Source organism: Choloepus didactylus, chromosome 16 (assembly GCF_015220235.1).
Source record: "Choloepus didactylus isolate mChoDid1 chromosome 16, mChoDid1.pri, whole genome shotgun sequence".
Classification (NCBI taxonomy): domain Eukaryota; kingdom Metazoa; phylum Chordata; class Mammalia; order Pilosa; family Megalonychidae; genus Choloepus; species Choloepus didactylus.
Genome location: NC_051322.1, coordinates 43,484,612 through 43,502,062, shown reverse-complemented (window position 1 = coordinate 43,502,062; position 17,451 = coordinate 43,484,612). Strand labels below are relative to the sequence as shown.

The window sequence follows — 17,451 nt, the reverse complement described above, 5'->3', positions numbered from 1 at the left end:
GAATCTTACAAGAGAACTGTAAGTGAAGAATCTAAAGAATGAAGAGACGACAAGGACAAAAATGACAGAACTGGAAGTTAAAATATATGAGGAAAGCATAATGTAACCAGATTACTGAGTTTGGAAAAGAGAAGTTTAAGGAACCTCTTAAACTGAGGTTACATTTTTACTCATATATGAATGGGCTTACCTAAAGCAGCATAAATTGTTCAAGTAGATAAATATAGGAGTATGAAGAGAGGGATATAATGTTATATATTGAAATGAATAGCTTGTAGAGGATTTTATTTATTTTAAAGGCAAGAACAAACCTCTTCTGCTTGAATGTAGGGAGCAAAGAATGAGGTGACTTCTCTTCAGGGAGCTTTTAGCCTGTTCTTCTCTTGGCTGGAGTAAGTAGGCCCCAACTCGGTATGTTTAGCTCTGCTTTACAAAGCATTATGCACACAGCTTCACTTGTCGACCTTTCGGGGTCTAGAGAGCTTAATGTTCAGACTATTTTCAGTGGTATATATTGCCAGGAATTTACCCTTTTTGAAAATGGGAATTTTTAAGTGCTGGTGATTGTTTTGAAGTTCACCTTGTAAAGTAACTTGTGAAGGTGAAGGTGGCCGGTGGGGGGGGGGATGGGGGATGGTAAGAACAAAAGCTTTTTCTCCTATTCTAATCTAGTTTTTATAACCCAAAAGAAGGCTGAGCTGTTTAAAGCAGCCTATCCAAATGGGGAAAATTTTTCTCCTTTGGATCTAGCTGAAACAAAAGGTAAGTTTTTAAACAGGTTTCAAGCAAGAGAAAGTATGTGACTTTCAGTGGAATGTATCTGCAACCTTGTCATTAACATCCAGTGAATGCTTGAAAATATATATTCCCTTAGAGTATTATGTGAAAAGCAAATTATGAAGAGGAAATAAAACTTCTGATCATTCTGGTGCATTGCTAACCTGTTTTGTAGGATATCTGCATATGAACTTTTAAATAAGTGCCCTTACATTTAAGGTTGGAGAAATAAATCTTTGGTCTCTATTGTGTTGGTGCTCTTCTAAAAAACCACTGGATCTAATGATCTGAGCAAGGGATAGAATCTAAAGCCTCTCAGTCCCAAGTCTGTTCTGCCCCAATTTGTTTGGCAACTCTGCAAGAAACCAGTATCAAGATAGGCTCTGTAATGTCTTAGAAAACTCTTAAAAAAAGCTAGTTAAACGCTGTAATTAGATATGTTTCCATGGAAGAAATATTACATTGTCATAAACCACATTTGTTTCAAGATGGGAAAATATGAAGTCAGAATAATTTAAAATTTGTAATGATTCAGTATTTTTAGGTATCCTTTCATCTAGTTTAAAAGTCTACATAATCTGTGGTTTGTTTCAGTTCTAAACCCAAAGCTAACATGAAATTAAGAGCTCCTTTGCTTTTACTCCTATATTCATTCCTGTAACATTTATTAAGTGCCAGAGAGATACCAAGATTAATATATTGTGATTTCCAGGAGCTCTTGAGGTCCTCCAAGAGCTTATTCTGGGCCTGACCCCCTGTACAAACTGTAACCTACTCTAGATCAGGAATCCAGTGCCCTGAGATCCTTGGCTCACAGTATCTGGCTCCTGACCAGAAGGCCTCAGATCATGCTTCCCCCTAGGTCCATCCCTTCTGAGTCCCTGGAGCCATGTCCCTGCTTGCTTCTAGAGCCTGGGGATGAGGCTACATCTACCTTGTGTTATGCCTCGGTTTCCCTGGCTGGTTGGCTGCCTGTCCCTGCACATTCTCCTTTCTTCCTTTCAGCTGGATCCTGGCTCTTCATTGCCTTTCACTGCTCTCTATGAAATGGGAAGGAACCCTCCACTAATTTCCCCATTTTTTTTTTTCTTTTCTTTCTTTTATTAAGAAGTGGTAGGTTTACGGCAAAAATCATGAATAAAATACAGGGTTCCCATATACCTACCCCAATATTTAACATTTTACATTCATATGGTATCTTTGTTACAACTGATGAGAGAATATCATTATAATTGTACTATTAACCATAGTCCATAGTTAATTTTAGTCTTCACTGTTTGTGTGGTGTTAATTGTATTCACATAGTTGTGTTACCATTATGACTATATGTTACCAAAACTTTTCCGTCACCCAAACAGAAAATCTGCACCAACTAAGAATTAACTCCCCATTTCAAATCCCCACCCCAGCTCCTGGTAACCTGTACTCTATTTTCTGACTCCATGAATTTGCTTATACTAATTAATTCATATCAGTGAGATTAAACAATATTTGTCCTGGCTTATTTCACACAACATGATGTCTTCAGGGTTCATCCATGTTGTTGCATGTATCAGAACTTTATTCCTGTTCATGGCTAAATAATATTCCATTTTGTGTATATACCACATTTTGTTTATCCATTCATCTGTTGATGGACACTTGGGTTGCTTTCATCATTTGGCAATTGTGAATAATGATGCCATGAACATCGGTGCACAAATATCTGTTTGAGGCCCTGCTTTCGATTCCTGTGGGTATAAACCTAGAAGTGGGATTGCCAGGTCATATGGTAATTCCATATTTAACTTTCTGAGGAACCACCAAACCGTTTGATGTACCATTTTACATTCCTAGCAACAATGAATGAGTGTTCCTATTTCTCCACAACCTCCTTAACACTTATTTTTTGTTGTTGTTGTTGTTTAGTAGTAGCCATTCTACTGGGTATAAAATGGTTTCTCATTGTTTTGATTTTCATTTCCTTAACGGCTAATGATATTGGACTTCTTTTCATGTGCTTTTTGCTTATTTATATATCTTCTTTGGAGAAATGTCTATTCCAATCTTTTGGCCATTTTAAAATCAATGTGTTTATCTTTTTGCTATTGAGTTGTAGAGTTTCTTTATATATTCTGGACATTAAATTCTTATCAGATTGTGGTTTCTAAATATTTTATCCCATTCTGTAGGTTGTCTTTTTACTTTATTGATGAAGTCCCTTGATACAGAGAAAATTTTAATTTTGATGAAGTCCCATTTATCTATTTTTTCTTTTGTGCTCATGCTTTGGATATAAGGTATAAGAAACCATTGCCTAACGTGAGGCCCTCAAGATGTTTCCCTACATTAGCTTCTAGGAGTTTTATAGTCCTGGTGTTATATTTAGGATTTTAATCCATTTCGCATTAATTTTTGTATATAGTGAGAAGTAGAGGTCCATCTTCATTCTTTTGCATATGGATATCCATTGTTCCTAGCATCGTTTGTTGAAGAGACTATTCTTTCCCCATTGAGTGGATTTAGCATCCTTGTCAAAAATCAGTTGGCCATAGATGTGAGGGTCTATTTCTCAACTCTCAGTTTGATTCCATTTGTCTATAAATCTGTCTTTGTACCAGTACCATACTATTTTGACCACTGTAGCTTTGTAATAAGTTTTAAAATTGGAAAGTGTGAGTCTTCCAACTTCATTCTTCTTTTTTAAGATGGTTATAGCTATTTACGGCTTCTTACTTTTCAATGTAAATTTGATGATTGACTTTTTCATTTCTGCAAAAAAGGTTGGTAGGAATTTTGATTGGGATTGCATTCGATCTGTAAATTGCTTTGGGTAGAACTGACATGTTGACAATATTTATCTTCCAATCCATAAGCATGGAATGTCCTTCCATTTATTTAGGTCCTTTTTTATTTCTGTAGGCAATGTTTTTGTAGTTGTCCATCTAAAGTTCTTTTATATCCTTGATTAAATCTATTCCTAGATATTTGATTCTTTTAGTTGCTATTGTAAATGGATGTTTTTTCTTTGTTTCTCCTTCACATTGTTCAGTAGTGTATAGAAATTCCACTGATTTTTGTGTGTTGATCTTGTACCCTGCCGTATTGCTGAAATCATTTGTTAGCTCTAGTAGTTTCCTTATAGTTTTCAGGATTTACTATATATAGGATCATATTGTCTGCAAATAGAGGAAGTTTTACTTGTTCCTTTCCTATTTGGATGCCCTCCATTTCTTTGTCTTGCCTAATTGCTCTGTCTAGAAGTTCCAGTACAATGTTGAGTAACAGTGGTGATAATGGGCATTCTTGTCTTTTTCCAGATCTCAGAGAGAAAGCTTTCTTTCAGTCTTTCACCATTGAGTATGATGTTAGCAGTGGGTTTTTCATATGTGTTCTTTGTCATTTTGAGGAAGTTTCCTTCTATTTCCTAGTTTCATAAGTGTTTTTATCCTGAAGGGGTGCTGGATTTTGTCAAATTCCTTTTCTGCATCCATTGAGATGATCAAATGCCCCCCCCCCCTCGCTTTGTTTTATTAATGTGGTATATTAATTGATTTTTTTAGTTGGCCCATCCTTGTTTGCCTGGGATAAATCCCACTTGATCATGGTGTATAGTTTTTTTTAATATGTTGGTTTGGTTTCTAGTATTTTGCTGAGGATTTTTGCCTCTATATTTGTAAGGGATATTGGTCTGTGATTTTCTTTTCTTGTAGTATCTTTATCTGGGTTTGGTATTAGGGTGATGCTGGTCTCAGAATGAGTTGAGAAGTGTTCTCTTTTCAAGTTTTTGGGCAAGTTTGAGCAGTATTTGTGTTTATTCCTCTTGTAATGTTTGATAAAATTCACCAGTGAAGCCGTCTGGTCCTGGCCTTTCTTTGTTGGAAGGTTTTTGATTACTGTTCAGTCTCTTTGCTTGTTACTGGTCTGTTGAGATCTGTTTCTTCTTGAGTCTATGTTGGTAGTTTGTGTGTTTCTAAGAATTTGTCCATTACATCTAGGTTGTCTAATTTTTTGGCATATAGTTGTTCATAGTATCCTTTTTATTATTATTTTTACTTCTATGTATAATAAACCTTTTGCATGACCCTTTTTTGCTCCCTTGAATATGCCTCTGATTAGCTCAAAGGACAGGTTCCAATTAGTATATCATCAAGTTATAGTAACATTGCATCACTTGACAACTTGTCCCTTGACTCAGTGACCATGGACACTTAGAGTTGTAGAGACCTCTTAGGAGTCTGACCTGATACTTAGATTTCTGCTCTTCCCATGAAAACTTGTGGTAGAAGTAAGAAGACAAGAAGAGACTGAGTAATAGTAGAAAGAAAAGTTCTTTTTCAGAAAAAAAAAAACAAAAAAAAACACTATTTTTTATTATAACAAATTTCAAATCTATAGAAAAGTTGACACAGCGGTTCAATGGACCACCATCTACCCTCCACCTAGATTTTACAGTTGTTAACATTTCGCTATATTTGCTTTCCCCCTCTATATTTTTATATAAATTTATTTAACTATATAAAATGTATAAAGATTTTTTTCTGAACCATTTGAAAGTGGTAGGCACATATGTCACACCTAAATACTTAAAAATCATCTAAGCTTAAGAACATTCCCCTTTATAAACCACCTTACAATACTAAGAATAATACGACACCTAAGAAAATTAACAGTAATTCCTTGTGTAACTATTTCTATGCCTGAACTAGGATCCAGTCATGGTTCATGAATTGCATTTGGTTGAGTCTTTTTCTTTAATCTAGAATGGGTCTACCACCCCCAACTTTTTGCCCCATGACAGTGACCATTTGACGAATTCAGTCCAAGTGCTTTGCAAAATCTGCCATATCTGGGTTTGTCTGATTGTTTCCTTGTGGTATAATTTAACTTGTTCCTTTATCCCTTCTAATTCCTGCCAAGTGGGAATTAGGTCTATAGGTGTGATTAGATTCAGGTTAAACATACATGGCAAGAGTATTTCATAGGCAACGTTGTCTACTTCATACATTAGGAAGTGCGTAATTTCAATGTTCTCTGCTATTAGTGATCCTAAATTAAGTAACTTCATTTTGGTGGTGACCATCAGATCTTGCCATTGTAAAAGTACATTTTCTTCTTTTCTTTAAGTAAATAATCTTGATGCCTTATAAATATCTTATTCAGTAACCTTTTACCTAATGGTTTTAGTAGCCATCAGTAATCTTTGTCTGAAGTAGTTATTACATTGGGGATTGTAAATTTTATCATTCTTTCTAAGTGATTAGCTATATTCCCCTTAAAAGAAAGACTTCCCTTTCTCCCTGTTCCCCGTTTTCTCCCTTTTTTTTTCTGAAGTGTCACTGTGATCTGGTGAATTTTTATTTATTCAGTTTGCCATTAATCTTTGTCATTATTCTTTTGGATGTTCCAGTGGCCCCAGATTTGGCTGAGAGCCCCCTTTTTACTGGCTGCTGTTCTTTTTGACAAGCCCCAATCAATTTGACTTTGAGCACTTTTTTGCCTTAAAGCATAAGATGTTTCTGGTTCCCTTTGTACTTTTCCTACCCCAGGATGGGATTCAGCCAATTTTTCCAAGGAGTTCTGGTTTCCAAAAAGGAGATTTTTCTTTTTTTTAGATCTGGTGACTCTCCCTTTTATCCTCTCACTGAGGAGGACTCCTTTCATCTGGGTCTCTATTAGATGTGGAATACTGAGTACCAGGTCCAAGTATTACACATATCAGGTGATGGTAGGATGAGGTGGAAGAGGTGGTCTCTACTACATTGAAAGAATTCTCCCAACGTAAGACATTTAATTTCTTTCTACTTTGGCAGCCTACTTGTATATCCTGTCTCTGTCCCTACCTCCCTTCACTTCTGACTTTTCTCTCAAACATTTTTATTCTTTCACTCATCTCCCCATTCATTCATTCTGCTTTGATACTTAATTATCTCTATAATACCTATTGAAGTTAAGGCTTTAAGCAGTAGCCTTGCAAAGTGACCATTTCCAGCAACTATTTCAGCTAACTAATCAGATATTTAGTTAGATGTTGATATGTTGGTACAATCTTTCTTAATACTAACTTACATTTTATATTACCCTATCAAGACCTTTTTTGAAGAAGTAGTGATGACTGCTGTTTCTCTCAGTGCTTACATTGTGGTTAGTGTGTTAGATTCATGTCATGGCTTGGTGCACATTTTTCTTTAGGTTTGATTTTCTACGTCTATTGTTATTTTCTGTCAGATGGCCATATTCAGTTAAATATATCTTTTCTTTCATTGTATCCTAAATCAGCGAAGAGAGCATTTCAACAGTGAAGAATGTTACCCAGATTTTCCTAACATAAATTTCTCTCTCCAGATGGAGGGTGAAGTCTCATTGTACTAGGCAGGAAGGAAAAGGGGTGGACATTTCAAAATCTGGTGACTTAAGAATGATATTAAAAAAACAATAAAGATAGGGCTGCATTATATTCTTCCACATAGCATATTTAAATAAACTTGCCTGTAATTTGTCTTCAAATGCTACATTTTAACTCTTAGATTGTATAATTGTGCTGGATTTTTTGAGAATAAAATTCATATGCTGTGTCTATGCTAATATGTTAACCTACTCTAAACATTACTTCCTATGGTAATAGCTAGAATAAAAAATTGTCTTTATATACATCATAGCTGGACTGGGACCATCTCAAATCATTTATGTCTTTTGGAGCTTGCTGGCAAAAATCTTAGAAATGTAAACCAGGCTGGTCTGACATGGAAAACTTTGCAAACCTATTAGATTATTTAGACCAGTGTTTATATCATTATATTGTTACTGCTTTTCATTTTTAAGATGCCAAGTCTACAGCAAGCTCTTCTAATTAATGTATTCTCTTAGCTTAGTAACCTTTCCTTTTACTGAGGACCATCTCCTCTTATATAAGTCATCTCTGGCTCCTTGTTGTTAAAAGTTAATAATGAGAATAATGAAGCCATCAGCTGTTTGTACCATCATGATTGGCAAGAGTTATTAGAACAAGAATCTGCCCAGAAGGAATGATTAGGAAAATGTCAAGAAATAAGGAAACCAGTCACCATTTTTGACATTTAAGAGATATTATTCCCATACTAATCATGATGACCTGTTTTAAAAGTATTTGGATAGAATAATCTCATTGAACAGTAGTTCTTATACCTACAATGTACATAAGTATAAGGAGGAGTAAGGATTCAGAAATTATCTATAAAGGCCAAAAGGCCTGGGGAGGAAATTACCACATTGAGAAGTAAGGAACAGAACTCTCTCTTGGATGGAAATATCTGTTTCCTAGACATTTGAACCCAGGTGGTTAGGTGACCTTTCCAAGTTAGTACCTTCATCTTGAGCACTTTTCAAGTTTGGAGGAGGTGTGGGAGAGGGTATCCCAGGTTAGGTTGCCACATTTTTCATCCATACCAAACTGCAAAAATGTGGAAGGTATGTGGGCAGAAAATTGCCTGGTGATGATTTTATTAATTAAATTCTGACTTAATTATTGTCATGAAAAATCAAACTGTAAAAAAGACAAAAACCTAATTTTAATCCCTTTATGTTTAATATACTTAGAACTTTCTATGTATATTAGGCAGTATTCTTACCTGAACAGTGTGATTACTTCATCCTGCATTTTTTTTTTTAAATAACAGGTTTATTGAGATGAAATTCACCCTTTTAAAGCATACAATTCAGTGGTTTTGAGTATATTTACAAAGCTGTGAAACTATTACCATTATCTAATTCTAAAACATTTTCAATAACCCCCCCAAATGAGCAATCATTCCCCATTTTCACTCCCCCAACCCCTGACAAACACAGTCTATTTATGTCTGTATGAATTTGCCTATTCTGGACATTTTATTTAAATGACATCAGATAATATGTGGCCTTTTGTGTCTAGCTTCTTTCATTTAGTGTAATATTTTCTGGTTTATCTGCAATGTAGCATGTATCAGTACTTCATTCCTTTTCACAACTGAATAGTAATACTCCATTGTATAGATATATACCACATTCTGTTTATCCATTTATCAGTCGATGGACATTTGGGTTGTTTTGTACTTTTTTGCTATTACTAATAATGGTTCTATGAGAATATGCATGTACAAGGTTTTGTGTGGACATGTTTTCAGTTCTCTTAGGTATACACCGAGGAATGGAATTGCTATGTTTAACTTTTTAAGGAACTGCTAAATTGCTTTCCAATGTGGCTGTATCATTTTGTATTCCCATCAGCAATGTATGAGGTTGTTGTCGTCAGTCTTTGATTATAGCCATCCTATGGATGCAAAGTGGTATCTCCTTGTGGTTTTGATTTGCATATTCCTAATAAGTAATGATGTTGAGTAACTTTTCATGTGCCTATTGGCAATTCATGTATCTTCTTTGGGGAAATATCTATTCAAATCCTTTGCCCATTTTTTAACTTGGATTAATAATCTTTTTATTTTCTGAGTTTTAAGAAGTTTTTTTTTATATTCTAGATACCAGTCCCTTGTTAGATATGATTCACAAATATTTTGTCCCATTCTGTGGATTGTCTTTTAAATTTCTTGATACTGTCCTCTAAAACACAAAGTTTTTAATTTTGAAATCCAATTTTTCTATTTTTTCTTTGATTGCTTTTGCTTTTGATGTCATACAAAGAAACTATTGCTTATCCGAAGTCATAAGGATTTACAAATGCTGATGTTTTCTTCTATAAGTTTTATAGTTTTAGCTCTTACATATAGTTCTATGGTGCATTTTGAGTTAGTTTTGTATATAGTGTGAGGTAGATAGCCAATTTCATTCTTTTGCATATGCTTGCTTTTTTATTTATTTAAATTCTCTGCAACTGGAATGACCATTGCTACTGTCTTTGTGAGTTATTGTTTCTTTGGAGATATATGTACTATGTTTATCTGAAGACTTTACTCATCTGCTTTCTTACTGAATATGGTTGCATTTCTGTCTCTATTGTGTTTATTGGAATCTGAAAAGCAGCACTGATGGGTGTAGTATGAATCGTTTCTTAGGTTTTTATCCCTTAATTTGCGATCTCACCTCTTCAGCTACAGTATAGAGAATGCCAAGAACTTCTAAGCCTTTATCAGAAATATCTATCAGAACAGCAGGAGAAACTCACCTTGTCTCTCTCAGAACTTGGTGCTGCTAGAATGCAGGAGCAACAGGTAAGCATCTTTATTCTTAATCTTTGCTTGTCTTTAATGGATCAACAAGATGTCAGAAGAGTCATTTGCCTTTTCCTTTAATTGTCTCTTAGTATATGGTGTTGATCTTAAAACATGCAAATAGAGCTTGTGATGAGTTGGTATCTTTTACCTCCCTCTGTTCTTTTTCCTCTCCTGTTCCTGGGACCCAGAGATTAGGAAAGATTACTTGAAGCAGGAATGGTAAAGAAAACTCACTGCTCTGTTGCTTAATGAAGAAAATCAGGTGGGCTGTTTGTTATTCAGTGTCCTTATGGAAAACATTAATAAGCCTTTCCTGACTTGTGTTTACATTTTTTAGAACAATAAAAGTGAAATGGTGACTTACAAAAGCTTTAATTGGAGAAAATTGGAAATTTTTGCATGTTTATATGTGTGTAGATGTGTATGTATTAATCACATAAATATATATCTGTGTTTATATAAATATTTATATTCATTTCATCAAATGCAATTGATTATATAATTAAATGAATGTTCAGAACCCTGCCAGTTGTGATGTGAAACAAGCTCTTTAGCAACCAGTATATGACCTCTTTTTTATATCCATATGAATTTGTTTTCAAATGGATGAAAATAAGCTTTATATTTTAAAACAATGTGGAAGTAACTGCAGTGGGGTCAAAGTCATTAAATGTCAAAACATGGATAATGTATTCAAGTGTTATCCTATCCTTTAAATGGTGTCAGGTCTTAAAGGTCAGACTTTAGAGGGGTTTTTGCAACCCTTCTACGGAATACCATTGTTGTTTAACTTCAAGACAACTGTATTAGGTTGAGAGGTCCAGTTTTGAACCTAAAGCTGACACATATGAAAAAGTAAAATAATAATAATAATTATTATTATTATTTAAAATTTACTTTAATATGGTATAGCCAAGCCTTTTAACATAATTATCGTAGTTTCTGAAGTCACAGAATTTTTAAGAAATTGACAAAGTATGGATGATTTATATCTATTCTAATTTGAAGTATTTTCTTTTGTTCTGTTTTCCAAAGTTCCAGGTTATAAAATGAGGGATAGGGAAGGTGATGACTAATCATGATTTTAATATGAATTTTCCCTGCCGCTTTGAAAACTGATCACATACTTTTTAAGGTAGTCCTTGCTGTTGCTCTCTTGAGTGGGCTAGTTGTAGTGTAAGAATCATATTTCTAACCTTTGTTTTGCATTTCCTCTTCCTCCCTTGGCATGACATAGATGTGTGTAGAGGGTACACAACTGATGGACAACCCACTTTGCAAGTAAAAATATTCTTACACCTTAAGAATACAAATCAAAATAGTCACTAGGGGGCTCTGAAGTCGTCTGTCTTCTGAAATTGAGAGAAAATAACTTTCTCAGGTGTTAGTGTTTTATGTTTAAGTTTGTGAGTTCTTGAAGCTTTCCTAGAGACCAATCATAGTTAACACTGCCTCCCTCAACCTTAATCTTGAGGGCCAAAACTAAAAATATCACAAGCATTACAATGAAAATGTGGGCCAAGTATATGGAGAGAGAGAACCCTCAAAAAGAAGACTACTTTGCATTTTCATTTTGACTTCATCATGAGAAAATTTTAAAACATGTTTTCAGAAAGTACGTGGTCAAGTTTTGGATTATGTCTTACATACACTGAAAATGAAACTGAGCATTGAAAACCACTTGTTGTAGCCTCTGCTATTTGAATCTGTAAAGAGAAAATAAGTTTCTTTTGAATACAAAGTGGAAATCGTCACCTTGTTTCCTATGGTGTCTGGTTTGTTCTTTGTGGGAGACTTCTTTAAGCTAAGTGAGGGTATATACTGTCTCCTCTTTTTCTCATGGGAGTTGGATAAATTTGGCTGACAATCTAATTCTTGTCAGATGGGCATCATTGTGAAGACTCTAAACCTGAATGGGGACACTAATCTGATTTTTCCCCATCCTTGCTGCTTACCCTGTGGTGGTTAGTTGTTCTCTTTATATTCTCGTAAATAGACTGTGCCCATCTCTGTCAAAGCACTTTTCTTGTTATTTTGTAATCATTGTTGATTCATCCATTTCCCTCACCATGCTTTAATTGAAAACAGGCATCATGTTGCATTGGTCTTTGTATACCTAGGGCCTAGGCATGTATCCCTTAGATTAATATTTTAAATTTATTTTTATTTAACAAATATTTATATGGTACATATGTATGCCAGGCACTGTTCTAAGCTCTGAACACAAATTAAACCATTTAATTCTCACAGTAACTCAAAGTGATAAGGTAGGTTATTATCCCCATTTATAGAGGAGGAATCCCAGATACCCAGAGAATGAATGACTTGCTGAAGGTCATACAGCTAGCACGTGGCAAAGCCAAGATAAGAACCCAGGTAGTCTGGTCTTGTAGTTTGTTGAAGAAAGAAGGAATAAACTGAGATGGCTAAAAACTGTTGAAAATTTGGCTTAGATATCCTTGTTTCTAAAATGTGACTAACTCTCCTTGGCTGTTAATCTAACATACAGGTTTTTGAACATCAGAGTGCAAATAATGCTAGATATGTGGGAATCTCTTTTTGTTTTACCTATAAATAGCCACAATGCCAGATAACACATAAAATTTTGTTCTCAAAATAAGAGTTGTTTGAAAGACTCGTAGATTTTGTGATGGAGCTAGCAATAGTTCATTGAAGCATTCATTTACTTTGAAAGACTTGTTCTGTTTCTTCTTTATGTTTGTTGCTATGTGGTTCAAATTGCATATTATGGGGTTTGCTTATAGTTTTATTAAATCTGTTCTCCAAAAGAATGCCCTAGCTTATAATTTTCTTTTTCAACTTCTGCCATTTCCTTGAAAAGAAATTGTTCCATTTAGAAGGTGGATTTTTCCCTTATTCTCCCCTCTCCCCATCTTTCTTGTTTTGCCTCAAAGATGAGTCTATTCTACATTCGTTGTGTAATTCATTCAGCATTACATTTTGTTCACTATAAATTCTAGAGAGGTTCTTCTCTTATTCTGTTTAGATTGGGGTATTTCATTGATCTGTGTCTGTTATTCCATTTTTCTAATCGCAAGAAACAGTACTTACCCACAGTATAACCTTGGTCTTGGACTTCAGAGGATCCAGTAGCGTTTTGGCCACTGTACTTTTTTAGAATATAGCTTTTCTTGTCACATTCAAGTGTTATTCCTTCCTTTGAATCTCAAACCATGATGTTTATACCTTCTATTTTTATTTTTTATAGATTGTACCATTTTATAAATGTTATAGTATTTCCTCAGTACTCTTGTATATTAAGAGAAAGCCCAGGCAACATTTTGAGTAGCTGCTCCCACTCCACTTTCAAGATGTTGGTGTGTAAGCCTATCTTATCATTTTTATTTACTCTGCATTATATTGACAAATAGATGTAAAGCAGTAGCTTTGGAATCTTCTTGGAATTTCTTCCTGTTATGTAAAATGGGTAAAATCATCATCACTTTTAGCCATGGCCAGTATGAGCCATCTCTGTTCTCCTGACCTGGTAAAAGTCCAGGTACAGACATGCTTTGATTACTTGTTTCATGTTTCTTAATATAGGTCTGGGTCATGGACTGGTCAGCAACCTGAAAAATACCAAAGATGACTCTTTGCTCAGTATGTGTTTAATGTTTCTTGGTGGTTTCTATCACTATTGTCTGGAGTGCCCTAGCTATTCACACATCTCTGGATTAAGGTGAGAACTTGTGTACACAGAGAGGAGAAAAGAGAGGGTCTGACAGAAAATAAAAGCTGGGGCAAATATGTAAACTGTCTGAACTTTGAATGTATTCTCCAACCAACACACCGATTTATCAGCAGAAAGTAAAAGACTTACTAGTTCAAAGAGTTTGAGCACCCCTTCTGACCAGACATTGGCTAACCAATAAACTGTACTGATACAAGAGTGACTTCTGAGAAGCCAGTCTTAAAAATTAAAAAAAAAAAAATTTTTTTTTTAAATAATAAGATTGAAAAAAAATAAATAAAAATAGCAGAAACATCAGTGGCCACACACTTTGGGGGAGACGAACTCCACAGAATTAGTCCAGACAAGTCACTAAACAAACAAACAAAAAGGAACATCAACAAGAACCATGACAGGGGGTATCTGAATCCAAAGGTGCTAAATATATTATTTTAAAAAATAATGTCCAGTTATCAACAACAACCACCAAAAACATTTTTTAAAAAGGTGGCCCTGAGGGATCCGGACAATAACTTCAAAGAAGATGTAAAAATGTGGTCAGAAGACTAAAGGAAATCATTTTAAAGAATTAGAGAAAAGTACAATAATGATTTTTGATCAAATGGAGAATCTCTATAAAGAGATAAAAAATTAATTAAAAATACTAGTGGAAATTTTGAATTTGAAAGGTATAATCAATGAAATGAAAAAAATCCATTAGATGGGCTGAATAGCAGAACAGAGATGATAGATCTGAAATGATAGAAAAATCAGTGAAATTGAAGATAAATCAATTGATATCCAATTTGAAGAATAGAAGAAAAATGAACAGAATCTCAAGAAACCTGTGAGATACCACAAAGCCCACTAACAAATATGTAATGGGATTCTTAGAAGGAGAGGACAGAAGAAAACAGGCAGAAAAAATATTTGAATAATGACTGAAAACTTCCCAAATTAAATGAAAAGTCTTAATCTGCAAATCCAAGAAGCTAAACAATCTCCAAGAAGGATAAATACAAAGAGATTCCCATCTAAATACAGCATAGTCAGACTGTTTATAATTAGAGAAAATCTTGAGAGCAACAACAACAAAATGACTCATCACACAGAGGAACAAGAGTACAATTAACAGCTGACTTCTCACCAACTACATTGGAGGCCAGAGGCAATGAGGTGGCATATCCAAAGTACTGATGGAAAAAACAAAACAAAAAACAAACAGCCATCAAGCTAAATTGTCTTTTGAAAATGAAAACAAAATAAAGACATTCTCACATGAACAAAGACTGAGAGAATGTGATGCTAGTCAACTTGGTTACCATAAATACGAATAGAAGTTTGTTCAGTTGAAAGGAAATGACATAAAACTGTAACTTATATTCACACAAAGAAATAATCATCAATACAGGTAAATTATGTAAAGAATTATAAAAGACAATATAAATGTATGTTTTTCTCTTCCTTATTAAAAAGACAATACATAAAACTAATTATAAAACTGTATTGTTGAGTTTATAAGATATAAAGAGGCTATGTTTATGTGTGTGTATAAAACTCTACAAAGAAGGGGGAAGAACAAACTTTCTGTATACTGCTGGAATTAAATTAGTGGAAAGGAAGTAAAACTGCCTTTATTCACAGATCACATAATCCTGTATATGGAAAATCGAAAGGAATGTATAAAAAAGCTGATAGAACTAATAAATGAGTTCAGCAAGGTTGCAGGATACAAAATCAACATACAAAAATCAATTTTGCTTCTCTATACTATCAATGGACAATTCAAAGGTGAATACAATTAAAAGAAGTACAAAACTTATTAACTGAAAACTACAAAACATTAAGAGAAGTCAAAGAAGATATAAATAAATAGAAACAGGTTCCCTGTTCATGGATTATAAGACTCAGTGTTGTTAAAATGGCAATTCTCCCCAAATTTATCTATAGATTCACTGTAATCCCTGGCAGAATTATAGCAGATTTTTTTTGTTTCTTTTTTGCAGAAATTGATAAGATGATCCTAAAATTTAAATGGAAATACAAATGAATAAGAACAGCTAAAACAATTTTGTAAAAGAAAAGCAAAGTGAAGGATTTACTCTTCCCAATTTCAAAATTTACTATAAGAACACAGTTTGGTAGGCAGAATTTTAAGATGGTTTGCCTGACCTTCACCCTTTAGTTTAACTCCCATGACTATGTTATGTTATATAGTAAAAGGGAGTTTGATGGGTGGGCCTAATCTAATCACCCAAGAAAAACAAGAGTTTTCTCCAGCTGGGAGCAGAAGGGAAAAACAGAAATTTGAAGCATGAGAAGGATTCAACCCACCATTGCAGGTTTTGAGGCTGGAGGGGGTAGGGAATTGAAAATGGTCCACATTTGACGGCAAGAAAATGTGGACTTATGTCCTACAACTATAACAATCTGTGTGAGCTTGGAAGCAGATTTCTCCCCAGATACACTCGGTAAGAGTCCAGTCCAACAAAGCACCTTGATTTTCAGGCTTGTGAAAATAAACAGAGCACCCATTAAGCCTGCCTGGATTTCTGACGTACAGAACTGTGAGCTAATAAGTTTTTATATATAATAAGCTGCTATATTTGTGATAATTTGTTAGAATAGAAAACAACATAAACTCTATTCAAGATAGTGTGGTATGACTGGAAATATACATTAATGAAACAGTGCTGTGAATCCAGAAATACACCCTTGCTATTATGGTCAGTGGGTTTTCAGCAAAGGTACTAAGGCAATTCCGCTTTTCAGCAAATAGCGATGGGATGATTGGATATCCACTGCAAAAAAAGATACATTTTAGACCTTTATTTCATAACATACTCAAAACTTAATTTCACTGTGGTTCCAACATTCGAGACACTTTCTTTAAACCTAATTTAGATGTTGATTATTCTCAGCACCTGGTTTTGTGTCCTTTAGGTTCATTTTTTTTAATGCCTATTTGTGTGACTTCCTGAACATTTTGAACAGTGGGTCAGACTATATCATTTATTCTTAAATAATTAATAGTAGCCACAAGTATTGCCTTTAAGTAAGAAGGATAACAGGGTATTAGTTTTATGGCATGTAAAATCCTTAATAAGAAAAAATGTATCTAGTGAAAATTTTGAGATTCAAGAAACTACAAAGATCAAGAGATCCCAGAATAGGCGGACTTCTGGGAAGATGCCACCGGAGAGGTGAGGTGGAACGGGCTTCTCCCCTGTCAAAGTAACTAGAAAGGGGCTGGAGGACACCAGGGACCACGATTCCAGGGTGTGACTGGCCATAGAGGGTTCCCCACAGTACGTGGAGGGGCACCCAACAAGAAGTGGAGGACAGACAGCAGCTGGAGGGATGTGGTGAGTGTGTTCCCCATCTGGACCACGTCCCCACCCAGGCTGGCAGCAGCAAAACCACTGCTGGGTAAAGGAGTGAGCAGCGGCTCTCCACTCTACCTTGACAGTTTGCTGGGGCATAATCCTCCACAGCCAGACAGCAGGGTGTTCCCATGAGGGATTCCGGCAGGTGGCAATTGCTCTTCCCCTACGGAAGTGTAGGAGGGTGCAACGGCGAGAAGCGGAGGAGGGAGAGGAGCCATACTGGTGATCGGGAGTCCCTCCCACACCTCAGAGACTTGCAGGTGCAAGGCAGGCAGAGAAGCGGCAGGCAAGGTCCACATCTGTTCCACTTTGCTAATGCTGCCAGAATGCAAAACACCAGAAATGGATCGGCTTTTATAAAGGGGGTTTATTTGGTTACACAGTTACAGTCTTAAGGCCATAAAGTGTCCAAGGTAATGCATCAGCAATCTGGTAC

At 35.2% G+C, this 17,451-nt stretch overlaps 1 protein-coding gene across 3 annotated transcripts in view; it reads left to right on the top strand.

Moving 5' to 3' along the window:
- The window catches only part of KIAA1328 (KIAA1328 ortholog), a 355,769-nt gene that overhangs the window by 106,084 nt on the left and 232,234 nt on the right, over nucleotides 1-17,451 (top strand). The window contains exon 6 of one of the 3 annotated variants that reach the window (XM_037806404.1): nucleotides 9,808-9,935. The exons of the other annotated variants lie outside the window; for them this stretch is intronic. Coding sequence (XP_037662332.1) covers nucleotides 9,808-9,935 — 128 coding nt within the window. The remainder of the gene's footprint in view (nucleotides 1-9,807; nucleotides 9,936-17,451) is intronic. 3 annotated transcript variants of the gene reach the window in all.